General features: G+C 48.6%; 1 protein-coding gene across 1 annotated transcript in view; it reads left to right on the top strand.

The window, feature by feature from the left end:
- The window catches only part of LOC147094577 (integrin alpha-X-like), a 248,610-nt gene that overhangs the window by 24,920 nt on the left and 196,858 nt on the right, over positions 1 to 26,832 (top strand). Inside the window, exon 2 of the mRNA XM_085974224.1 lies at positions 12,751 to 12,868. Within this exon, the coding sequence (XP_085830350.1) occupies positions 12,751 to 12,868 (118 nt within the window). The remainder of the gene's footprint in view (positions 1 to 12,750; positions 12,869 to 26,832) is intronic.

Raw genomic sequence — 26,832 nt, 5'->3', positions numbered from 1 at the left:
CTTATCCCTTATCCTTAGACTATGACCCCTGGTTCTGGACTCCCCGCCATCGGGAACATCCTTCCTGCATCTAGTCTGTCCAGTCCTGTTAGAATTTTATAAGTTTCAATGAGATCCCCTCTCATTCTTCTAAACTCCAGCGAGTATAAGCCCAATCGACCCAATCTCTCCTCATACGTCATTCCTGCCATCCCAGGTATCAGCCTGGTGAATCTTCGCTGCACTCCCTCCATGGCAAGAACGTCCTTCCTCAGATAAGGCAACCAAAACTGCACACAATACTCAAGGTGTGGTCTCACCAAGGCCCTGTACAACTGCAGCAAGACATTGCAAAGACAGCACCAGCTTAGAAAAGTGAAGGCTGAGGGGGGAGGGGACCTGATAAACGTCTTCAAAATTAAGAATGGGTTTAGACAGAATAGATGTGGGGAGAGTGTTTCCACTTGCGGGAGAGGCCAGAATCACCTAGATGGTAAAGAGACCTACATCAGAATGCTGTTCATAGACTACAGCTCAGCATTCAACACTATCGTCCCCAACAAGCTGGCCACCAAACTCCAAACTCTTGGCCTGAACACTTCCCTCTGCAACTGGACCCTGGACTTCCTAACAAACAGACCCCAGTCTGTCAAATTAGGTAACCACACCTCCCCCCGCCTGACCCTGAACACGGGGGCCCCACAAGGATGTGTGCTGAGCCCCCTCCTCTACTCCCTCTTCACCCACGACTGTGTGGCTGTTCATGGTTCCAACACCATCATCAAGTTTGTGGATGATACCACGGTGGTAGGCCAGATCACCAACAACGATGAGTCAGCCTACAGGGAGGAGGTCCAGCATCTCGTGAAGTGGTGCGCCGATAACAACCTGGCCCTTAACACCAAGAAAACCAAAGAAATCATTGTGGACTTCAGGAAATCCAAAGGCGGAAGTCACACCCCCATCCACATCAATGGGGCGGAGGTGGAAAGGGTGGACAGCTTTAAGTTCCTCGGAGTCCACATCACGGAAGACCTCTCCTGGTCCCTCAACACCTCCTCTCTGGTGAAGAAGGCCTAGCAGCGCCTATATTTCCTAAGGAGGCTGAAGGGATGTAATCTGTCACCCCTGATCCTCTCTAACTTTTACCGCTGCACTATAGAGAGCATCCTGACAAACTGTATCACAGTATGGTATGGCAGCTGTAGCTACTATGACCGGAAAGCCCTGCAGCGGGTAGTCAAAACTGCCCAACGCATTACCGGCACCCGGCTACCGACCATAGAGCACATATACCAGAAACGCTGTCTACGGAGGTCACGGTCCATCATCAAAGACCCTACCCACCCCAGCCACAGTCTGTTCGCCCTCCTGCCATCTGGGAGACGCTACAGATGCATTCGCACCCGAACGACCAGATTTAGGAACAGCTTCTTTCCCAGGGCTGTCATCCTACTGAACTCCACAAATAAACTCTAAAGCCTGCACATCTGCCAATGCACTTTATTATGGTTATGTTTATGTTAATGTATTACAAGCCAAATGTATGTTGAATGTTTTAATCTAAATGTCTTAATCTAAATGTACACTCTCGGGAGCCGCAAGCCTACATTTCGTTGTAGTGCGCTTGTGCACTAACAATGACAATAAAAGTTGATTTGATTTGATTTGATTTGAACAAGGGGCCATCAATATAAGAGAGTCACTAATAAATCAAATGGGGAATTCAGGAGAAACTTATTTCCCCAGAGAGTGGTGAGAATGGGGAAATCGCTACCACAGGGAGTGGTTGAGGCGAAGAGCGGAGAGCCATTCAAAAGGAAACCATATGCATTCATGAGAGAATAGGGAATAGAATCTCAGGGTGTCCCAAAGCGCTTTACTGCCAATTAAATTCTTTCCAAGTGTGGTCTCTGTTGTAATGTAGGAAACGCGGCACTCCCTCAGTACTGCCCCTCAGATAGTGCAGCGCTCCCTCAGTACTGCCCCTCCAACAGTGCGGCGCTCCCTCAGTACTGCCCCTCCGACAGTGCTGTGCTCCCTCAGTACTGCCCCTCCGACAGTGCGGCGCTCCCTCAGCACTGCCCCTCCGACAGTGCGGCGCTCCCTCAGTACTGCCCCTCCGACAGTGCGGCGCTCCCTCAGTACTGCCCCTCCGACAGTGCGGCGCTCCCTCAGTACTGCCCCTCCGACAGTGCGGCGCTCCCTCAGTACTGCCCCTCCGACAGTGCGGCGCTCCCTCAGTACTGCCCCTCCGACAGTGCGGCGCTCCCTCAGTACTGCCCCTCCGACAGTGCGGCGCTCCCTCAGTACTGCCCCTCCGACAGTGCGGCGCTCCCTCAGTACTGCCCCTCCGACAGTGCGGCGCTCCCTCAGCACTGCCCCTCCGACAGTGCGGCGCTCCCTCAGCACTGCCCCTCCGACAGTGCGGCGCTCCCTCAGTACTGCCCCTCCGACAGTGCGGCGCTCCCTCAGTACTGCCCCTCCGACAGTGCGGCGCTCCCTCAGTACTGCCCCTCCGACAGTGCGGCGCTCCCTCAGTACTGCCCCTCCGACAGTGCGGCGCTCCCTCAGTACTGCCCCTCCGACAGTGCGGCGCTCCCTCAGTACTGCCCCTCCGACAGTGCGGCGCTCCCTCAGTACTGGTAACCGGGGAGTGTCAGGTACTGCATTATGGGGCTCAAGTGTCTGGAGTGTGTGTGGGGGCTGGAACCCGTGACCTTTTGAATCAGGGGCAAGAGGAAGTGACCTGAAGAATTTGCACTGAAGCTAAATAAGGGTGTATTTGTGAGGTTCTCTGCTAAAGTGGAATCTATTTCAGTCTTGCAGTTTAGCAGAAATCGTTTGTTTTGGAACGCCATGATATTTTCAAGGTATCAGCAAATTTATTTTAAAACTGCAAATGATTTCACACATGTGTCTGCCCTTCATATCTAGAGGACTAGAGTACAAGAGGGTCGAAGTTATGCTGCAGCTGTACAAAACCCTGGTTAGACCACACCTGGAGCACTGGGAGCAGTTCTGGGCACCACACCTTAGGGAGGATGGACCAGCCTTGGAGGGAGTGCAGCGTAGGTTTACCAGAATGAGACCCGGACTCCAAGGGTTAAGTTACGAGGAGAGATTTCACAAACTAGGGCTGTACACCCTGGAATTTAGAAGGTTAAGGGGTGATCTGATCAAAGTTTTCAAGATATTAAGGGAACGGATAGGATAGAAACATAGAAACATAGAAGATAGGAGCAGGAGTCGGCCATTCGGCCCCTCGAGTCCGCTCCGCCATTTAATGAGATCATGGCTGATCATCCAAATTCAGTACCCTGTCGCTGCTTTCTCCCCATATCCCTTGATCCCTTTAGCCTTAAGAAATATATCTAACTCCTTCTTGAATATATTTAATGAATTGGCCTCAACTGCCTTCTGTGGTAGAGAATTCCACAGGTTCACCACTCTCTGGGTGAAGAAATTCCTCCTCATCTCTGTCCTAAATGGCTTACCCCTTATCCTTAGACTGTGACCCCTGGTTCTGGACTCCCCGACCGTCGGGAACATCCTTCCTGCATCGAGTCTGTCCAGTCCTGTTAGAACTTTATGTTTCAATGAGATAACTGGTCTGTAGTTCCCTGCTTTCCCTCTCCCTCCTTTCTTAGATAGTGGGGTTACATTTGCTACCTTCCAATCCGCGGGAACCATTCTAGAATCTGTGGAATTTTGGAAAATGACAACCAATGCACCCACTATCTCTATAGCCAACTCTTTCAAAATCCTAGGATGTAGGCCATCAGATCCAGGGGATTTATTGGCTTTCAGTCCCATTAATTTCTCTCGTACTATTTTTTTACGAATACTAATATCTTTGATTTCCTCCTTCTCGCTAGACCTTTGGTTGTCCACTATCTCCGGGAAGTTTTTTGCATCCCCTTCCAAGTGAAGACAGACACAAAGTATTTGTTTAATTTCTCAGCCGTTTCCTTATTCCCCATTCTAATTTCTCATGTCTCAGCCTGTAAGGGACCCACATTTACTTTCATAGATACATAGAAACATAGAAGATAGGAGCAGGAGTAGGCCATTCGGCCCCTCGAGCCTGCTCCGCCTTTTAATGAGATCATGGCTGATCATCCAAACTCAGTACCCTGTCCCTGCTTTCTCCCCATATCCCTTGATCCCTTTAGCCTTAGGAGATATATCTAACTCCTTCTTGAATATATTTAATGAATTGGCCTCCACTGCCTTCTGTGGTAGAGAATTCCACAGGTTCACCACTCTCTGGGTGAAGAAATTCCTCCTCATCTCAGTCCTAAATGGCTCACCCCTTATCCTTAGACTGTGACCCCTGGTTCTGGACTCCCCGACCGTCGGGAACATCCTTCCTGCATCTAGTCTGTCTAGTCCTGTTAGAATTTTATAAGTTTCAAAGAGATCCCCTCTCATTCTTCTAAACTCCAGTGAATATAAGCCCAATCGACCCAATCTCTCCTCATACGTCATTCCTGCCATCCCAGGTATCAGCCTGGTGAATCTTCGCTGCACTCCTTCCATGGCAAGAACATTCTACCTCAGATAAGGCGACCAAAACTGCACACAATACTCAAGGTGTGGTCTCACCAAGGCCCTGTACAACTGCAGCAAGACATCCTTGCTCCTGTACTCAAACCCTCTCGCTATGAAGGCCAACATACCATTTGCCTTCTTAACCGCCTGCTGCACCTGCATGCTTACCTTCAGCGACTGGTGCACAAGCACACCCAGGTCTCGTTGCACTCCCCCTTCTCCCAATTTTCGCTAATCTTTTCCTCTTCACATACCTATAGAAGCTTTTACAGTCTGTTTTTATGTCTCTCGCTAGTTTACTCTCATATTCTATTTTCCCTTTCTTTATCAATTTCTTGGTCCTCCTTTGCTGAATTCTAAAATCCTCCCAACCTTCAGGCTCACTACTCTTTTTGGCAGCATTATCAGCCTCTTCCTTTGACCTAAAGGGGTTGGATAAGTAGATGTTGTTGTGGTTCTTGTTGTTAGCATAGCATAGCTCCCATGACGCATGGACTCAAAGCCTTTGCAGTGCTGCCTTGCACTGCCATTTCAGTGTGAATCAAGTATACGCTGAAACAGGGCAGAACAAGAGAAAATATGACACAGGAACTGAAGAACTAAAACTCGATCAAAAGGTGTCAAATTATTGCAAAATTATCAAATTGCAAAAGTGCAAACTGACAGATAGGAATCAGCGCTAACCACATTCTTCAGCGCAACTCGCCTTGATCCAGCTTCTTTACTGTGGGAGAAACACCCGAAAGTGCTTCACAGCAGCGTAAATCAGACAAACGTTCAACGCCGAGGCCGCATAAGGAAATATTAGAGACAGGTGACCGAAAGCTAGGTCAAAGCGGCAGGTTTTAAGGAGCGCCTTAAAGGAGGAGAGGGAGAGAGAGAGAGAGGCGGAGTGGTTCAGGGAGGGGGGTTCCAGAGCTTAGGGGCCTAGAAAGAAAAAAGAAAGACTTGCATTTATAGAGCGCCTTTCACGACCACCGGACATCTCAAAGCGCTTTACAGCCAGTGAAGTACTTTGGACAGGTTGGGTGATTGGGCAGAAGCATGGCAGATGCAATATAACGTGGATAAATGCGAGGTTATCCACTTTGGTGGCAAAAACAGGAAGGCAGATTATTATCTGAATGGCAATAGATTGGGAGAAGGGGAAGTGCAACGAGACCTGGGTGTCCTTGTGCACCAGACCCTGAAGGTAAGCGTGCAGGTGCAGCAGGCGGTTAAGAAGGCAAATGGTATGTTGGCCATCGTAGCGAGAGGATTCGAGTACAGGAGCAAGGATGTCTTGCTGCAGTTGTACAGGGCCTTGGTGAGACCACACCTTGAGTATTGTGTGCAGTTTTGGTCGCCTTATCTGAGGAAGGATGTTCTTGCCATGGAAGGAGTGCAGCGAAGATTCACCAGGCTGATACCTGGGATGGCAGGAATGACGTATGAGGAGAGATTGGGTCGATTGGGCTTATACTCGCTGGAGTTTAGAAGAATGAGAGGGGATCTCATTGAAACTTATAAAATTCTAACAGGACTAGACAGACTAGATGCAGGAAGGATGTTCCCGATGGTCGGAGAGTCCAGAACCAGGGGTCACAGTCTAAGGATAAGGGGTAAGCCATTTAGGACAGAGATGAGGAGGAATTTCTTCACCCAGAGAGTGGGGAACCTGTGGAATTCTCTACCACAGAAGGCAGTAGAGGCCAATTCATTAAATATATTCAAGAAGGAGTTGGATATATTTCTTAAGGCTAAAGGGATCAAGGGATATGGGGAGAAAGCAGGGACAAGGTACTGAATTTGGATGATCAGCCATGATCGCATTGAATGGCGGAGCAGGCTCGAGGGGCCGAATGGCCTACTCCTGCTCCTATCTTCTATGTTTCTATGTTTGAAGTGTGGTCACTGTTATAAATCTCATCATCATGAAGAAACGACTCATGAAATAACACTGGACGGCCCGCTGGTGGCACCGTCCAAGGAGTATAAATACTCGGGCGTGGGCCCGGTTTGATCAGGGACATTTTGTAAGACAGGAACTAGTGAAGTATAACTAGACCTCCATGTTCTGAAAGAAGTTGATTAAAGCCTTGCTTAATGCTCAAACCAAGTACGTATTGAGTTTTATTACGTCAGCCACTGTTGTAATGTGGGAAACACGGCAGCCAATTTGTGCACAGCAAGCTCCCACAAACAGCAATGTAGTAATGATCAGATAATCTGTTTTTGTTATGTGGGTTGAGGGATAAATATTGGCCCCAGGACACCGGGGATAACTCGCCTGTTCTTTTGTCGAAATAGTGGCCATGGGATCTTTTACACCCACCTGAGAGGGCAGGCGGGGCCTCGGTTTAATGTCTCATCCGAAAGACGGCACCTCCGACAGTGCAGCACTCCCTCAGTACTGGCTTTGTGTGCTCAAGTCCCTGGAGTGGGACTTGCACCCACAACCTTCTGACTCAGAGGCGAGTGTGCTACCCACTGAGCCACAGCTGACGCACCTCCGTCTCCTTCTTAGGCAGTCCCTCGGAACCGAGGATGACTTGCTTCCACATTAAAAATGAGTTCTCAGGTGACTGTTGAGTCCAATGCGGGACCTACAGTCTCTGTCACAGGTGGGGCAGATGGTGGTTGAAGGGGGCGGGTGGGTGGGGTGCTTGGGTTGATTTGCGCTCCTTGCGCTTGGCTTCCGCTTGCTCCCGGCGAAGAGACTCGAGGTGTTCGGCGCTTTCCCGGATGCTTCTCCTCCACTTTGTGCGGTCTTGGGCCAGGGATTCCCAGGTGTCGGTGGGGATGTTACACTTTTTCAAGGCGGCTTTGAGGGTGTCCTTGAAGTGTTTCCTCTGCCCACCTGGGGCTCTCTTGCCGTGTCGGAGCTCCGAGTAGAGCGCTTCTTTTGGGAGTCTCGTATCGGGCATGCGGACAATGTGACCCGTCCATTGGAGCTGATCGAGCGTGGTCAAAGCTTCGATGCTGGGGATGTTGGCCTGAGCGAGAACACTGACGTTGGTGCACATAGATAGATTGGGAGAAGGGGAAGTGCAACGAGACCTGGGTGTCCTTGTGTACCAGTCGCTGAAGGTAAGCATGCAGGTGCAGCAGGCGGTTAAGAAGGCAACTGGTATGTTGGCCTTTGTAGCGAGAGGATTCGAGTACAGGAACAAGGATGTCTTGCTGCAGTTGTACAGGGCCTTGGTGAGACCACACCTTGAGTATTGTGTGCAGTTTTGGCCACCTTATCTGAGGAAGGATGTTCTTGCCATGGAGGGAGTGCAGCGAAGATTCACCAGGCTGATACCTGGGATGGCAGGAATGACGTATGAGAAGAGATTGGGTCGATTGGGCTTATACTCGCTGGAGTTTAGAAGAATGAGAGGGGATTTCATTGAAACTTATAAAATTCTAACAGGACTAGACAGACTAGATGCAGGAAGGATGTTCCTGATGGCGGGGGAGTCCAGAACCAGAGGTCACAGTCTAAGATAAGGGGTAAGCCATTTATGACTGAGATGAGGAGGAATTTCTTCACCCAGAGAGTGGTGAACCTGTGGAATTCTCTACCACAGAAGGCAGTTGAGGCCAATTCATTAAATATATTCAAGAAGGAGTTAGATATATTTCTTAAGGCTAAAGGGATCAAGGGACATGGGTAGAAAGCAGGGACAGGGTACTGAATTTGGATGATCAGCCATGACCGCATTGAATGGCGGAGCAGGCTCGAGGGGCCGAATGGCCTACTCCTGCTCCTATCTTCTATGTTTCTATGTTTCTATCCTGCCAATTGATTTGCAGGATCTTGCGGAGGCAGCGTTGGTGGTACCTCTCCAGTGCTTTGAGGTGCCTGCTGTACATGGTCCATGTCTCTGAGGCATAGAGGAGGGCTGGTATCACTGCTACCCTGTAGACCATGAGCTTAGTGCCGGGTTTGAGGTCCTGGTCTTCAAACACTCTCTTCCTCAGGCGACCGAAGGCTGCACTGGCACACTGAAGGCGGTGTTGGACTTTGTCGTCGACATCTGCCCTTGTTGACAGTAGGCTCCCGAGGTATGGACAGTGGTCCACCCCTAGGCAGCTGAAGGCATGGAGGCCAATGGCGGAGCAATGGAATGTTGCGGGGATGCTCAAGAGGCCAGAATTGGAGGAGCGCAGAGACCTCGGAGGGTTGTGGGGCTGGAGGAGGTTGCAGAGATAGGGACAAGCGAATCAATATATTAATGAACTGAAAGAAAGGAAGGGGGGTGGGTGGCGAGGAGGCCATGGAGTAATTTGAAAACGAGGATGAGAATTTTAAAATTGAGGCGTTGCCGGGCGGGAGCTCAGTGAGCACAGGGGTGGGAGGGGGTGGGGGGGTGATGGGTGAACAGGACTTGGTGCGAGTTAGGAAATCACACACAAATAAGCATTGCAGCACCAGAGAAAGTTGGCACCAGTGAATCAATGAATTAATTGAGGATCAGATGTTAATAAATCGATGAATTAATTGAAGATCAGTGACAAGTGAATCAATGAATTAATTGACCCTCAGGTACAAGTGAATCAATGAAGTAATGAAAGGAAAGATTGACAAGGGGGAAATGTTCGGTATCGCCCATTCCGCGACGCTAATATCGGCCGGGCGCAAAGTTTAGCGCCCGGCGCTAATTATTGCCTCCGACTGCAAAATTCGCCTGCATCGCCCCATGGAGGTGATTGGAGCGCTAAATCAGGCGCTACACACCTCGCTTAAGGGGCTAACGTCAGGGAGCGAGGCGCTACCTCAGAACGCTACCGCAGCACAGGCGATGCCCGTTACCATGGAAGACAGACAGACTGGCGCCGTCCAGTTCTTAAAGGGGGAAAGGGCCATCTTGCTGGCCAGCCACACACTGCTCATTGCAGCCGCAAATCTCGGCCTGGAGAGACCTCGAAAGCAATTGTGTTGGAGGCACCAATGGATCGGCCCAGGGACAGAGCTCGGCGCTTATGAACCTCAAGAGTGCTGCCGAGGGCCAGAACTCCTCAGGACAACGTTAAATCTCTCCAGACATCTCTCTCACTCTCAACCGTGCGTGTACATAGAAACATAGAAGATAGGAGCAGGAGTAGGCCATTCGGCTCCTCGAGCCTGTTCCGCCATTTCATGAGATCATGGCTGATCATCCAAACTCAGTACCCTGTCCCTGCCTTCTCCCCATATCCCTTGATCCCTTTAGCTTTAAGAAATATATCTAACTCCTTCTTGAATATATTTAATGAATTGACCTCAACTGCCTTCTGTGGTAGAGAATTCCACAGGTTTACCACTTTCTAGGTGAAGAAATTCCTCCTCATCTCTGTCCTAAATCACTTACCCCTTATCCTTAGACTGTGACCCCTGGTTCTGGACTCCCCCGCCATCGGGAACATCCTTCCTGCATCTAGTCTGTCTAGTCCTGTTAGAATTTTATAAGTTTCAATGAGATCCCCTCTCATTCTTCTAAACTCCAGCGAGTATAAGCCCGATCGACCCAATCTCTCCTCATACGTCATTCCTGCCATCCCAGGTATCAGCCTGGTGAATCTTCGCTGCACTCCCTCCATGGTAAGAACATCCTTCCTCAGATAAGGTGACCAAAACTGCACACAATATTCAAGGTGTGGTCTCACCAAGGCCCTGTACAACTGTAGCAAGACATCCTTGTTCCTGTACTCAAACCCTCTCGCTACGAAGGCCAACATACCATTTGCCTTCTTAACCGCCTGCTGCACCTGCATGCTTACCTTCAGCGACTGGTGCACAAGAACACCCAGGTCTCTTTGCACTTCCCCTTCTCCCAATCTATTGCCATTCAGATAATAATCTGCCTTCCTGTTTTTGACACCAAAGTGGATAACCTTGCACTTATCCACGTTATATTGCATCTGCCATGCTTCTGCCCAATCACCCAACCTGTCCAAATCATACTGGAGTTTCTCAGCATCCTCCTCACAGCACAAATCTCTTAAATCTCTCCAGGCGTCTCTCTCCCTCTCAACCGTGCGTGTCCGAAAAATATTTTGCCGACCAGAAAAAGCAGGAAACGGCCGCCTTTAAATAGCGCTCCCCCAGCCCCTTCCCGACTTGAAAACATTCCCCTCTACCTTTCGGTCCTAGCGGCAGGCGCTAAGACAGGGGGCGGAGCGACTCAATATCCGGTCCGGGGCGCTCCCGGGGCGTTGCGCGTTCGACTGACGTCACAGGTCAATTACGCGAGCACCGCTAAAATCGCCGCGCTCGGGGGCTAAGTTCCTAGCGCCCCCGTTAGCGCCCTCCCGGAGGCGCTAACCAACCGAATTTTTCCCCCCTTGCATTTCTATAGCGCCCTTCACAACCTCAGGACGTCCCACACTGCATCACAGCCAATGAATTACATTCTGAAGTGTGGTCGCTGTTGTAATGTAGACTCTGGAACAGTACCCATGGATTGGAGGGCAGGTAATGTAACCCCACTATTCAAAAAAAGTGGTAGAGAGAAAACGGGGAATTACAGACCGGTAAGCCTGACATCGGTAGTGGGGAAAATGCTAGAGTCCATTATAAAAGATGTAATAGCAGAGCACTTGGAAAACAGTGACAGGATCGGACAAAGTCAACATGGATTTACAAAAGGTAAATCGTGCTTGACTAATCTACTGGAATTTTTTCAGGATGTAACTGGTAGAATAGATAAGGGAGAACCAGTGGATGTGGTGTATTTGGGCTTTCAGAAGGCTTTCGATAAGGTCCCACATAAGAGATTAGCGTGCAAAATTAAGGCACATGGGATTGGGGGCAAGGTATTGACTTGGATAGAGAACTGGTTGGCGGACAGAAAGCAAAGAGTTGGAATAAACGGGTCATTTTCCGAGTGGCAGGCAGTGACTAGTGGGGTACCGCAAGGATCGGTCCTAGGACCCCAGCTGTTCACAATATATATTAATGATCTGGACGAGGGAATTGGATGTAATTTCTCCAAGTTTGCAGATGACACAAAGCTGGGTGGGAGGGTAAGCTGTGAGGAGGATGTTGTGAAACTCCAGTACGATTTGGACAGGTTGGGTGATTGGGCAGAAACATGGCAAATGCACTATGATGTGGATAAATGTGAGGTTTTCCACTTTGGTGGCAAAAACAGGAAGGCAGATTATTATTTGAATGGCAATAGATTGGGAGAAGGGGAAGTGGAAAGAGACCTGGGTGTTCTTGTGCACCAGTCGCTGAAGGTAAGCATGCAGGTGCAGCAGGCGGTTAAGAAGGCAAATGGTATGTTGGCCTTTGTAGCAAGAGGGTTCGAGTACAGGAACAAGGATGTCTTGCTACAGTTGTACAGGGCCTTGGTGAGACCGCACCTTGAGTATTGTGTGCAGTTTTGGTTGCCTTATCTGAGGAAGGATGTTCTTGCCATGGAGGGAGTGCAGCGAAGATTCAACAGGCTGATACCTGGGATAGCAGGGATGACGTATGAGGAGAGATTGGGTCGATTAAGCTTATATTCACTAGAGTTTAGAAGAATGAGAGGGGATCTCATTGAAACTTATAAAATTCTAACAGGACTAGACAGATGCAGGAAGGATGTTCCCGATGGTCGGGGAGTCCAGAACCAGGGGTCACAGTCTAAAGATAAGAGCTAAGCCATTTAGGACAGAAATGAGGAGGAATTTCTTCACCCAGAGAGTGGTGAACCTGTGGAATTCTCTACCACAGAAGGCAGTAGAGGCCAATTCATTAAATATATTCAAGAAAGAGTTAGATATATTTCTTAAGGCTAAAGGGATCAAGGGATATGGGGAGAAAGCAGGGACAGGGTACTGAATTTGGATGATCAGCCATGATCTCATTGAATGGCAGAGCAGGCTCGAGGGGTCGAATGGCCTACTCCTGCTCCTATCGTCTATGTTTCTATGTTTCTCAGGACGCCCCACACTGCATCACAGCCAACGGAGTACATTCTGAAGCGTGGTCATTGTTGTAATGTAGCAAAACGCGGCAGCCTCGTCGCGCACAGCAAGATCCCACGAGCAGCATTGTGGATAAAAGACCATTTTTTTTTTAGTGATGTTGGTTGAGGGATAAACATTGGCCCCAGGACACCCAGGAGAACTCCCCCTTCGACTCATACCTCCAAGGAGAAGAAGCTTAGAGCAAAAAATCTTCGGGGGACACCTATCCTCGGGTTGTACGGCACGAAAGCTTAAACATGTGCGGTCTGTTTTTGAAAACCACGCCTTTCTCTTTTTCCACCCCCCTCCCAGCTTTGAACCCTTCGCATTGCTTCAACATCGATATCGACCGGCCGGAGATATTCGAAGGCAAGGAGGAAAGCAAATTTGGTCAGCGGGTGCTACAGTTCGGCAATCAACAGGAAAGCTGGTAAGTCACCACGGCTAATCTGTAAGGGGCGGTGTGTGTGGGTCAGCTTCGCCTCTGACTCCTGAGTGTAGTGATCAATAGCATGTCATTCTATAGTGGACACTAGGTGGAGCTGGAGAGCTGTATATAGCTGTATGTATAAGACTACACTACCCAGCTATATATTATATTAAGACTACATTACCCATGAGGCTAGGCTACCCACAAGGCAGCAGTCAAGATGGAAGCCTCTACAAGATGCTGTACCAGTCCACATGTGCTCAATAAAAGTGTCTAGCAAAAGCTAGATGTGTTCATAATAAGAATGTCTATTTATTAATGAACATAACACTGAGTGGTTTGAATCGCTCCCACTCCCTTGGTTCTAGACCTGGACTTATTTGGGGGTTGTAATGAAATTGCAGCAGACAACTGAGTTAGTGAAAAGAACTTGGATTTTTATTTGAGAAAGGAGAATATACACAACACAATAATCTTATTATTATGGTATGTTGGCCTTCGTAGCGAGTTGGTTTGATGGCAGGGACAAGGATGTCTTGATGCAGTTGTACAGGGCCTTGGTGAGACCACATCTTGAGTATTGTGTGCAGTTTTGGTCGACTTATCTGAGGAAGGATGTTCTGGCCATGGAGGGAGTGCAGCGAAGATTCACCAGACTGATACCTGGGATGGCAGGAATGACGTGCGAGGAGAGATTGGGTCGATTGGGCTTATACTCGCTGGAGTTTAGAAGAATGAGAGGGGATCTCATTGAAACTTATAAAATTCTAACAGGGCTGGACAGACTAGATGCAGGAAGGATGTTTCTGATGGCGGGGGAGTCCAGAACCAGGGGTCACAGGCTAAGGATAAGGGGTAAGCCATTTAGGACAGAGATGAGGAGGAATTTCTTCACCTAGAGAGTGGTGAACCTGTGGAATTCTCTAACACAGAAGGCAGTGGAGGCCAATTCATTAAATATATTCAAGAAGGAGTTGGATATATTTCTTAAGGCTAAAGGGATTAAGGGATATGGGGAGAAGGCAGGGACAGGGTGTGGTAAACCACTGTTTGTATTCCACTGTGTACATGTCTGTACATGCCTCGGCTGACGCCTCCCACGAGTCCAGGTATAAAGGTGACTGCTCCACAGTCCCTCTGTATTCTGGACTGGTCGACCACTCGAGGCACACCTTCATTCTCTTGTTAATAAAGCCTGTTAGTTACTCGCTTAACCTCAGTCTTTTGAGTGATTGATAGCGCATCAATTTTATTAACAAGAGAGTGAAGGTGTGCCTCGAGTGGTCGACCAGTCCAGAATACAGAGGGACTGTGGAGCAGTCACCTTTATACCTGGACTCGTGGGAGGAGTCAGCCGAGGCATGTACAGACATGTACACAGTGGAATACAAACAGTAGTTTACCACATTCACCCCTTGTTTAAAAATGAGTCCGGCGGGGTGAAGTGTATTAAAAGTTTGTGTATTGGAGTCTCTCCGGAGGTCTTGTCTGCCGCTGTGATCGATGTGGCGACGGCAAGGGTAGTGAAGCTTCCGGCGTCGAGTCCCGCGTAGGCTGGGGCACTGGCGTGTAGTCCTCGTGGGTGTCGAGCGGGTCGCGGGGCCCAGGCGTGCCGTCTGCTGGGGTTGGATATTGGATCGTGGGGGGGGGTGGTAGTGGGTAGTGGGTTACTGGGGCCCCCGAGGGTGCGAGGTCTCGTATGGAGACTGTGTCCTCCCGCCCGTCCGGGTAAGCAATGTAAGCGTACTGGGGGTTGGCGTGGAGGAGGTCGACCCTCTCGACCAGGGGGTCCGTTTTATGGGTCCTCACGTGTCTTCTCAGTAGGACCGGCCCTGGGGACGTCAGCCATGGCGGTAGCGATGTCCCCGATGTGGACTTCCTTGGGAAGACAAACATTTTCTCATGAGGGGTGGCATTAGTGGCAGTGCAGAGCAGTGACCGAATAGAGTGGAGTGCATCGGGGAGCACATCCTGCCAGCGGGAGGTCGGAAGGCCCCTAGACTTTAAGGCTAGCAGGGCGGCCTTCCAAACTGTCGCATTCTCTCTTTCTACCTGTCCGTTCCCCCGGGGGTTGTAACTGGTGGTCCTGCTTGTGGCAATACCCCTAGCGAGTGGTCGACCACTCGAGGCACACCTTCATTCTCTTGTTAATAAAAGCCTGTTAGTTACTTGCTTAACCTCAGTCTTTTGAGTGATTGATAGCGCATCACAGGGTACTGAATTTGGATGATCAGCCATGATCTCATTAAATGGCGGAGCAGGCTAGAGAGGCCGAATGGCCAACTCCTGCTCCTATCTTCTATGTTTCTATGCCCGTGAGAAGATGGTGGTTGAGCTGCCTTCTTGGACCGCTGCTGTCCCTGTGGATTATAAAAGCATGGAAGCATAGAAGATAGGAGCAGGAGCAGGCCATTCAGGCCCTCGAGCCTGTTCCGCCATTCAATGTGATCATGGCTGATCATCCAAATTCAGTACCCTGTCCCTGCCTTCTCCCTATATCACTTGATCTCTTTAGCCTTGAGAAATATATCTAACTCCTTCTTGAATATATTTAATGAATTGGCCTCAACTGCCTTGTGTGGTAGAGAATTCCACAGGTTCACCACTCTCTGGGTGAAGAAATTCCTGCTCATCTCTGTCCTAAATGGCTTACACCTTATCCTTAGACTGTGACCCCTGGTTCTGGACTCCCCGGCCATTGGGAACATCCTTTCTGCATCTAGTCTGTCCAGTCCTGTTAGAATTTTATAACTTTCGATGAGATCCCCTCTCATTCTTCTAAACTCTTAACGAGTATAAGCCCAATCGACCCAATCTCTCCTCATACGTCATTCCTGCCATCCCAGGTATCAGTCTGGTGAATCTTCGCTGCACTCCCTCCATGGCAAGAACATCATTCCTCAGATAAGGCGACCAAAACTGCACACAATACTCAAGATGTGGTCTCACCAAGGCCCTGTACAACTGCAGCAAGACATCCTTGCTCCTGTACTCAAATCCTCTCGCTATGAAGGCCAGCATACAATTTGCCTTCTTAACCGCCTGCTGCACCTGCATGCTTACCTTCAGCGACTGGTGCACAAGGACACCCAGGTCTCATTGCACTTCCCCTTTTCCCAATCTATTGTCGTTCAGATGATAATCTGCCTTCCTGTTTTTGCCACCAAAGTGGATAACCTCGCATTTATCCGCATTATACTGCATCTGCCATGCATCTGCCCAATCACCCAACCTGTCCAAATCATACTGGAGTTTCTCGGCATCCTCCTCACAGCACACACGCCCACCCAGCTTTGTGTCATCTGCAAACTTGGACATATTACATCTAGTTCCCTCGTCCAGATCATTAATACATATTGTGAATAGCTGGGGTCCTAGCACCAATCCCTGCGGTACCCCACTAGTCACTGCCTGCCACTCGGAGAAAGACCCATTTATTCCAACTCTTTGCTTCCTGTCTGCCAACCAGTTCTCTATCCAAGTCAGTACCATACCCCCAATCCCATGTGCTTTAACTTTGCACGCTAATCTCTTGTGCGGGAGCTTATCGAAAGCCTTCTGAAAGTCCAAGTACACCACATCCACTGGTTCTCCCTTATCTATTCTGCCAGTTACATCCTGAAAAAATTCCAGTAGATTAGTCGAGCACGATTTACCTTTTGTAAATCCATGTTGACTTTGTCCGATCCCGTCACTGTTTTCCAAGTGCTCTGCTATTACATGTTTTATAATGGACTGTGGACGTCATCAGACCCGCTTCCTCCAATTGGCTGGCAAATGCACTGGGCGGGGCTTAACAAGCCCAATCAAGGGGAAATCACCCGCCACCAACGTCGCCCGCCCCGGACCCGCTGAGGTAGGGGAAATCGCAGCTTTAATTCCCCAACATCCGTGGTGGGACGTGGGATATTATCCATTGCTCCATTACAAAATTCTCCATCCTCCTCTTCAAATCCCACCATGGAAGGAAATCTGCAGTCCATACCCGGGCTGGCCGATAGGTGACTTAAATTCTTAGAGGGCTTGACAGGGTAGATGCAGGGAGAATGTTTCCCCCCTGGAGAGGCTGGAGAGTCTAGAACCAGAGGTCACAGTCTCAGGATGGAATACAATACTGGAAAGTGTGAGGTTATGCACTTTGGCAGGAAAAATCGTAGAGCAAGTTATTATCTTAATGGCAAGAAACTGGAAAGTACTGAAGTACAAAGGGATCTGGGGGTCCTGGTGCACGAAACTCAAAAGGTTAGTATGCAGGTGCAGCAAGTGATCAAGAAGGCCAGTGGAATGTTGGCTTTCATTGCTAGGGGGATAGAATATAAAAATAGGGAGGTATTGCTTCAGTTGTACAAGGTATTGGTGAGACCGCACCTGGAATACTGCGTACAGTTTTGGTGTCCATACTTAAGAAAGGACATACTTGCTCTCGAGTCAGTACAAAGAAGGTTCACTCGGTTAATCCCGGGGATGAGGGGATGGACATATGAGGAGAGGTTGAGTAGATTGGGACTCTACTCATTGGAGTTCAGAAGAATGAGAGGCGATCTTATTGAAACATATAAGATTGTGAAGGGGTTGGATCTGGTGGATGCGGGGAGGATGTTCCTGATGATGGGTGAAACTAGAACTAGGGGGCATAGTCTTAGAATAAGCGGCTGCTCTTTCAAAACTGAGATGAGGAGGAACAACTTCACTCAGAGGGTGGTAGGTCCATGGAATATGCTGCCCCAAAAAGCTGTAGAAGCTGCATCATTACATAAATTTAAAACAGAAATAGACAGTTTCCTAGAAGTAAAGGGAATTAAAGGTTACGGGGAGTGGGCAGGAATTTGGACATGAGTCTAGGTTCGGATCGGTCATGGCCCCGTGGGTAGCGGAGCGGGCCCAGGGGCCGTGTAGCCTGATCCTGCTCCTATTTCGTGTGTCTAATTCTGTTAGATTCAGGAGATGGTTCTGTGATAATGGATTGGCGGTTAGGATCAGATCAGCCATGATCTTATTGAATGGCGGAGCAGGCTCGAGGGGCCGATTGGCCAACTCCTGCTCCTATTTCTTATGTTCCTATATTCTTATGATAAGGGGTCGGCCATTTAGCACCGAGATGAGGAGTAATTTCTTCACTCAGAGGGTGGTGAATCTTTGGAATTCTCTACCCCAGAGGGCTGTGGAGGCTTTTCTTCGTTGAGTATATTCAAGACTGAGATCGATAGATTTTTGGACTCTCGGGGAATCGAGGGATATGGAGATCGGGCGGGAAAGTGGAGTTGAGGTCGATGATCAGCCCATGACCGTATTGAATGGCGGAGCAGGCTCGAGGGGCCGTATGGCCGACTCCTGCTCCTAATTCTTAAGTTCTTATAAAACACTGGGTAGGCCCCAGCTGGAGAAATGCAGTTAGAACATAAGAAGATAAGAACATAAGAAATAGGAGCAGGAGTAGGCCAATCGGCCCCTCGAGCCTGCTCCGCCATTCAATAAGATCATGGCTGATCTGATCCTAACCGCCAATCCACTATCACAGAACCATCTCCTGAATCTAACAGAATTAGACACACGAAATAGGAGCAGGATCAGGCTACACGGCCCCTGGGCCCGCTCCGCTACCCACAGGGCCATGACCGATCCGAACCTAGACTCCTGTCCAAATTCCTGCCCGCTCCCCGTAACCCTTAATTCCCTTTACTTCTAGGAAACTGTCTATTTCTGCTTTAAATTTATGTAATGATGTAGCTTCTACAGCTTTTTGGGGCAGCATATTCCATGGACCTACCACCCTCTGAGTGAAGTAGTTCCTCCTCATCTCAGTTTTGAAAGAGCAGCCGCTTATTCTAAGACTATGCCCCCTAGTTCTAGTTTCACCCATCATCGGGAACATCCTCCCCGCATCCACCCGATCCAACCCCTTCACAATCTTATATGTTTCAATAAGATCGCCTCTCATTCTTCTGAACTCCAATGAGTAGAGTCCCAATCTACTCAACCTCTCCTCATATGTCCATCCCCTCATCCCCAGGATTAACCGAGTGAACCTTCTTTGTACTGACTCGAGAGCAAGTATGTCCTTTCTTAAGTATGGACACCAAAACTGTACGCAGTATTCCAGGTGCGGCCTCACCAATACCTTGTACAACTGAAGCAATACCTCCCTATTTTTATGTTCTATCCCCCTAGCAATGAAAGCCAACATTCCATTGGCCTTCTTAATCACTAGCTGCACCTGCATACTAACCTTTTGAATTTCGTGCACCAGGACCCCCAGATCCCTTTGTACTTCAGTACTTTCCAGTTTCTTGCCATTAAGATAATAACTTGCTCTCCGATTTTTCCTGCCAAAGTGCATAACCTCACACTTTCCAGTATTGTATTCCATCTGCCAAATCTCTGCCCACTTACTTAGCCTGTCTATGTCCCCTTGCAGGTTTTTTATGTCCTCCTCACTCACTACTTTCCCTCCCATCTTAGTATCATCTGCAAACTTTGATATGTTACACTCGGTCCCCTCCTCCAAACCGTTAATATAGATTGTAAAGAGTTGGGGACCCAGCACTGACCCCTGCAGAACACCACGAGTTACTGATTGCCAGTCTGAGAATGAACCATTTATCCCAACTTTCTGCCTTCTGCTAGATAGCCAATCCTCTATCCATGCCAGAATATTACCCCCAATCCCGTGATTTTTTATCTTAAGCAATAATCTTTTGTGTGGCACCTTGTCAAATGCCTTTTGGATGTCTAAATACACTACATCCACTGGTTCCCCTTTATCCACCCTATACGTTACTTCCTCAAAGAACTCCAGCAAATTTGTCAAACATGACTTCCCCTTCATAAAACCATGCTGACTTTGTCCTATTAAATTATGATTATCCAAATGTCCTGTTACTGTCTCCTTAATAATGGACTCCAATATTTTATCTACCACAGATGTTAGGCTAACCGGCCTATAGTTTCCAGCCTTCTGTCTACTGCCCTTTTTAAATAAGGGTGTTACATTAGCAGTTTTCCAGTCTGCCGGGACCTTTGCCGAGTCCAGGGAGTTTTGGAAAATTATTACCAATGCATCCACAATCCCTACCGCCACTTCCCTCAAGACCCTAGGATGTAAGCCATCAGGTCCAGGTGATTTATCCGCCTTGAGTCCCATTATTTTACCGAGTACCACTTCCTTAGTGATTTTGATTGTGTTTAGCTCCTCCCCCCCTTTAGCCCCCTGTTTGTCCAGTGTTGGGATATTCTTAGTGTCTTCTACTGTAAAGACTGATGTAAAATATTCATTCAGTGTTTTTGCCATCTCCATATTTCCCACCATTAATTTCCCGGTCTCATCCTCTAAGGGACCAACATTTACTTTAGCCACCCTTTTTCTTTTTATATAACTATAAAAACTCTTACTATCTGTTTTTATATTTTTTGCTAATTTACTTTCATAATCTATCTTCCCTTTCTTAATCAATCTTTTTGTTATTTTTTGCTGTCTTTTAAAGTTTTCCCAATCCTCTATCCTCCCACTAGATTTGGCTACCTTATATGCCCTTGTTTTTAGTCGAATACTATCCTTAATTTCTTTACTTAGCCACGGATGGCTGTCTTTTCTTTTACACCTTTTCTTCTCAGTGGAATATATATTTTTTGGAAGTTGTAAAATAACTCCTTGAATGTACACCACTGATCATGTATCGTCTTACCCTTTAATCTATTTTCCCAATCCACTCTACTCAATTCCGCTCTCATACCTTCATAGTCACCTTTATTTAAGCTTAGCACGCTTGTTTGAGATCCAACCTTCTCACCCTCTAATTGAATATGGAATTCAACCATGTTATGGTCACTCATTCCAAGGGGATCCCTTACTAGGACATTTTTAATTAATCCCGTCTCGTTACACAGGACCAGATCTAAGGTTGCTTGCCCCCTGGTCGGTTCAGTTACATACTGCTCAAGAAACCCATCCCTAATACACTCAATGAACTCATCCTCAAGGCTGCTCTGCCCAATTTGATTTGTCCAATTAATATGATAGTTGAAATCCCCCATAATTATAGATGTTCCCTTATTACAAGCCTCAACTATTTCCTGATTGATACTCCGTCCAACAGAGTTGCCACTGTTCGGAGGCCTATAGACTACGCCCACTAGTGTTTTTTTCCCCTTATTATTCCTTACCTCCACCCAAACTGTTTCATTATCCTGATCTTTTGACCTAATATCATTTCTCTGTATTACAGTGATTCCTTCCTTTATTAACATAGCCACCCCACCTCCCCTTCCTTCCTGCCTGTCCTTCCTGATCGTTAAATAACCTGGTATGTTTAATTCCCAGGCATTGTCACCCTGCAGCCATGTTTCTGTAATGGCCACAAGATCATACCCATATGTAGTTATTTGTGCCATTAACTCATCTATTTTGTTACGAATGCTACGTGCATTCAGATAGAGAACTTTCAAAGATGTTTTGTGACACTTAGTTCCTGCTTTTGCCCTTTTTATTACTTTACCTTTTACTCCATACCTTCTGCCCCTTCCTGGCACGCTCTGGTTTTTAATTTCCCCACTGCTACCTAAGTCTATTACCTTCTCTGTTGTCATTTTTATTATTTGCTCTCTAGGAACCTCCCCCCCACTAGTTAGTTTAAAGCCCTCTCTACAGCCCTAGTTATATGATCCGCCAGGACTCTAGTCCCAGCACTGGCCAAGTGAAGCCTGTCCCAACGGAACAGCTCCCTCCTGCCCCAGTACTGGTGCCAGTGTCCCAGGAAGCAAAACCCATTTCTCCCACACCAGTCTTTGAGCCACGCATTTAACTCTCTAATTTTATTTGTCCTAGCCAAATTCGCTCGTGGCTCAGGTAATAATCCAGAGATTATTACCCTTGTGGTTCTGCTTTTTAATTTGGCCCCTAGCTGCTCAAACTCCCTCAGCAGAACCTCCTTCCTTGTTCTATCTATGTTGTTGGTACCAACATGGACCACGACAACTGGATCCTCCCCCTCCCACTCCAAGTTTCTCTCCAGTCCAGAGGAGATGTCCTTAACCCTGGCACCGGGCAGGCAACACAGCCTTCGGGGCTCTCGCTCTCGGCATATGGACTTTCAGAAGGCACTTGATAAATTGCCACATAGTAGACTTGTCCGCAAAATTAAAGCCCATGGGACTAAAGGGACAGTGGCAGCATGGATACAAAATTGACTAAGAGACAGAAAAGAGAGAGTCGCGGCGAACGGTTGTTTGTCGGACTGGAGTGAAGTATACAGTGGTGATCCCCAGGAGTTGCTTTTAGGACCACTGCTCTTTTCGATATATTATTATTGACCGGGACTTGAGGACACAGGGCACAGTTTCAAAGCTGGCAGAGGCCACGAGCCTCGGAAATGTAGTAAACAGTGGGGAGGACAGTAACGGACTTCAGGAGGACACAGACAGACTGGTGAAATGGGCAGACACGCGGCAGATGCAGTTTAACGCAGGGAATTGTGAAATGATACATTCGGTAGGGAGAATGAGAAGAGGCAATGTAAACTAAATGGTACAATTTTAAAGGGGGTGCAGGAACAGAGAGACCTGGGGGGGGGGGTGTACATAAATCGTTGAAGATGGCAGGACAAGTTGCGAAGGCTGTTAAAAAAGCACATGGGATCCTTGGCTTTATTAAAAGAGGCACAGAGTACAAAAGCAAGGAAGTTATTGCTAAACATTTATAAAACACTGGTTCGACCCCAGCTGGAGTTTGTGTCCAATTCTGGGCACCGCACTTCAGGAAGGATGTCAAGGCCTTGGAGAGGGTGCAGAGGAGATTGACCAGAATGGTACCAGGGGATGAGGGACTTCAGTGATGTGGAGAGACTCGAGAAGCTGAGATTGTTCTCCTTAGAGCAGAGAAGGCTAAGGGGAGATTGACCAGAATGGTAACAGGGATGAGGGGCTTCAGTGATGTGGAGAGACTGGAGAAGCTGGGATTGTTCTCCTTAGAGCAGAGAAGGTTAAGGGAGAGATTGACCAGAATGGTACCAGGGATGAGGGGCTTCAGTGATGTGGAGAGACTGGAGAAGCTGGGATTGTTCTCCTTAGAGCAGAGAAGGTTAAGGGGAGATTGACCAGAATGGTACCAGGGATGAGGGACTTCAGTGATGTGGAGAGACTGGAGAAGCTGGGGTTGTTCTCCTTAGAGCAGAGAAGGTTAAGGGAGAGATTGACCAGAATGGTACCAGGGATGAGGGACTTCAGTGATGTGGAGAGACTGGAGAAGCTGGGGTTGTTCTCCTTAGAGCAGAGAAGGTTAAGGGGAGATTGACCAGAATGGTACCAGGGATGAGGGACTTCAGTGATGTGGAGAGACTGGAGAAGCTGGGATTGTTCTCCTTAGAGCAGAGAAGGTTAAGGGAGAGATTGACCAGAATGGTAGCAGGGGACGAGGGTCTTCAGTGATGTGGAGAGACTGGAGAAGCTGGGGTTGTTCTCCTTAGAGTACAGAGGTTAACGGGAGATTTGATAGAGGTGGCCAAAGTTAGAAATACTTTTGTAGAGGGAGCTTTACTCTGTATCTAACCCGCGCTGAACCTGCTCTGGGAGTGTTTGATGGGGACAGTGTACAGGGAGCTTTACTCTGTATCTAACCCGTGCTGTACCTGCCCTGGGACTGTTTGATGGGGACAGTGTAGAGGGAGCTTTACTCTGTATCTAACCCGTGCTGTACCTGCCCTGGGAGTGTTTGATGGGACAGTGTAGAGGGAGCTTTACTCTGTATCTAACCCGTGCTGTACCTGCCCTGGGAGTGTTTGATGGGACAGTGTAGAGGGAGCTTTACTCAGTATCTAACCCGTGCTGTACCTGCACTGGGAGTGTTTGATGGGACAGTGTAGAGGGAGCTTTACTCGGTATCTAACCAGTGCTGTACCTGCCCTGGCAGTGTTTGATGGGGCAATGTAGAGGGAGCTTTACTCTGTATCTAACCCGTGCTGTACCTGCCCTGGGAGAGTTCAATGGGACAGCGTAGAGAGAGGTTTACTCTGTATCTAACCCGTGCTGTAGCTGCCCTGGGAGTATTTGATGGGACAGTGTAGAGGGAGCTTTACTCTGTATCTAACCCATGCTGTAACTGCCCTGGGAGTGTTAGATGGGGACAGTGTAGAGGGAGCTTTACTCGGTATCCAACCAGTGCTGTATCTGCCCTGGGAGTGTTTGATGGGGCAGTGTAGAGGGAGCTTTACTCTGTATCTAAACCGGGCTGTACCTGCGCTGGGAGTGTTTGATGGGACAGTGTAGAGGGAGCTTTACTCTGTATCTAACCCATGTTGTACCTGCCCTGGGACTGTTTGATGGGACAGTGTAGAGGGAGCTTTACTCGGTATCTAACCACTGCTGTACCTGCCCTGGGAGTGTTTGATGGGGCAGTGTCGAGGGAGCTTTACTCTGTATCAAAACCGGGCTGTGCCTGCCCTGGGAGTGTTTGATGCGACAGTGTAGAGGGAGCTTTACTCTGTATCTAACCCATGCTGTACCTGTCCTGGGAGTGTTTGATGGGACAGTGTAAGGGGAGCTTTACTCTGTATCTAACCCGTGCTGAACCTGCCCTGGGAGTGTATGATGGGACAGTGTAGATGGAGCTTTACTCTGTATCTAACCCGTGCTGTACCTGCCCTGGAAGTGTTTGATGGGACAGTGCAGAGGGAGATTTACTCTGTATCTAACCCGTGCTGTAAATGCCCTGGGAGTATTTGATGGGACAGTGTTGAGGGAGCTTTACTCTGTATCTAACCCGTGCTGTACCTACCCTGGGAGTGTTTGATGGGACAGTGTAGAGGGAGTTTTACTCTGTGTCTAACCCATGCTGTAACTGCCCTGGGAGTGTTTGATGGGACAGTGTAGAGGGAGCTTTACTCTGTATCTAACCCTGTGCTGTTCCTGCCCTGGGAGTGTTTGACGGGACAGTGTAGAGGGAGCTTTACTCTGTATCTAACCCGTGCTGTACCTGCCCTGGGAGTGTTTGATGGGACAGTGCAGAGGGAGCTTTACTTTGTATCTAACCCATGCTGTACCTGCCCTGGGTGTGTTTGATGGGACAGTGTAGAGGGAGCATTACTCTGTATCTAACTTGTGCTGTAGCTACCCTGGGAGTGTTTGATGGGACAGTGTAGAGGGAGCATTACTCTGTATCTAACCCGTGCTGTAGCTGACCTGGGAGTGTTTGATGGGACAGTGTAGAGGGAGCATTACTCTGTATCTAACCCATGCTGTACCTGCCCTGGGAGTGTTTGATGAGACAGTGTAGAGGGAGCTTTACTCTGCATTTAACCTGTGCTGTACCTGCCCTGGGAGTGTTTGATGGGACAGTGTAGAGGGAGATTTACTCTGTATCTAACCCGTGCTGTACCTGCCCTGGGAGTGTTTGATGTGACAGTGTAGAGGGAGCTTTACTCTGTATCTAACCCTGTGCTGTACCTGTCCTGGGAGTGTTTGATGGAACAGTGTAGAGAGAGCTTTACTCTGTATCTAACCCCTGCTGAACCTGCTCTGGGAGTGTTTGATGGGACAGTGTAGAGGGAGCTTTACTCTGTATCTAACCCGTGCTGTACCTGCCGTGGTAGTGTTTGCTGGGACAGTGTAGAGGGAGCTTTACTCTGTATCTAACCCGTGCTGTACCTGCCCTGGGAGTGTTTGATGGGACAGTGCAGAGGGAGCTTTATTCTGTATCTAACCCGTGCTGTACCTGCCGTGGTAGTGTTTGCTGGGACAGTGTAGAGGGAGCTTTACTCTGTATCTAACCCGTGCTGTACCTGCACTGGGAGTATTTGATGGGACAGTGTAGAGGGAGCTTTACTCTTTATCTAACCCGTGCTGTCCCTGCCCAGGGAGTGTTTGATGGGACAGTGTAGAGTGAGCTTTACTCTGTATCTAACCGAAGCTGTACCTGCCCTGGGAGTGTTTGATGGGATAGTGTAGAGGGAGCTTTACTCTGTATCTAACCCATTTTGTACCTGCCCTGGGAGTTTTTCATGGGACAGTTTAGAGGGAGCTTTACTCTGTATCTAACCTGCGCTGTAGCTACCCTGGGAGTGTTTGATGGGACAGTGTAGAGGGAGCATTACTCTGTATCTAACCCGTGCTGTAGCTGCCCTGGGAGTGTTTGATGTGACAGTGTAGAGGGAGCTTTACTCTGTATTTAACCCATGCTGTAACTGCCCTGGGAGTGTTTGATGGGGACAGTGTAGAGGGAGCTTTACTCGGTATCTAACCAGTGCTGTACCTGCCCTGGGAATGTTTGATGGGGCAGTGTAGAGGGAGCTTTACTCTGTATCTAAACCGGGCTGTACCTGCCCTGGGAGTGTTTGATGGGACAGTGTAGAGGGAGCTTTACTCTGTATCTAACCCATGTTGTACCTGCCCTGGGACTGTTTGGTGGGACAGTGTAGAGGGAGATTTACTCTGTATCTAACCCGTGCTGTACCTGCCCTGGGAGTGTTTGATGCGACAGTGTAGAGGGAGCTTTACTCTGTATCTAACCCTGTGCTGTACCTGTCCTGGGAGTGTTTGATGGGACAGTGTAGAGGGAGATTTACTCTGTATCTAACCCGTGCTGTACCTGCCCTGGGAGTGTTTGATGCGACAGTGTAGAGGGAGCTTTACTCTGTATCTAACCCTGTGCTGTACCTGTCCTGGGAGTGTTTGATGGGACAGTGTAGAGGGAGCTTTACCCTGTATCTAACCCGTGCTGTACCTGCCCTGGAAGTGTTTGATGGGACAGTGTAGAGGGAGATTTAGTCTGTATCTAACCCGTGCTGTACCTGCCCTGGGAGTGTTTGATGGGATAGTGTAGAGGGAGCTTTACTCTGTATCTAACCCGTGCTGTACCTGCCCTGGGAGTGTTTGATGGGACAGTGTAGAGGGAGCTTTACCCTGTATCTAACCCGTGCTGTACCTGCCCTGGAAGTGTTTGATGGGACAGTGTAGAGGGAGATTTAGTCTGTATCTAA

Source organism: Somniosus microcephalus, unplaced genomic scaffold (genome assembly GCF_052327205.1).
Source record: "Somniosus microcephalus isolate GS21.2 unplaced genomic scaffold, FLI_Smic_1.0 unresolved_chr1, whole genome shotgun sequence".
Taxonomy (NCBI): Eukaryota; Metazoa; Chordata; class Chondrichthyes; order Squaliformes; family Somniosidae; genus Somniosus; species Somniosus microcephalus.
This window is presented reverse-complemented; position numbering and strand designations above follow the sequence as displayed.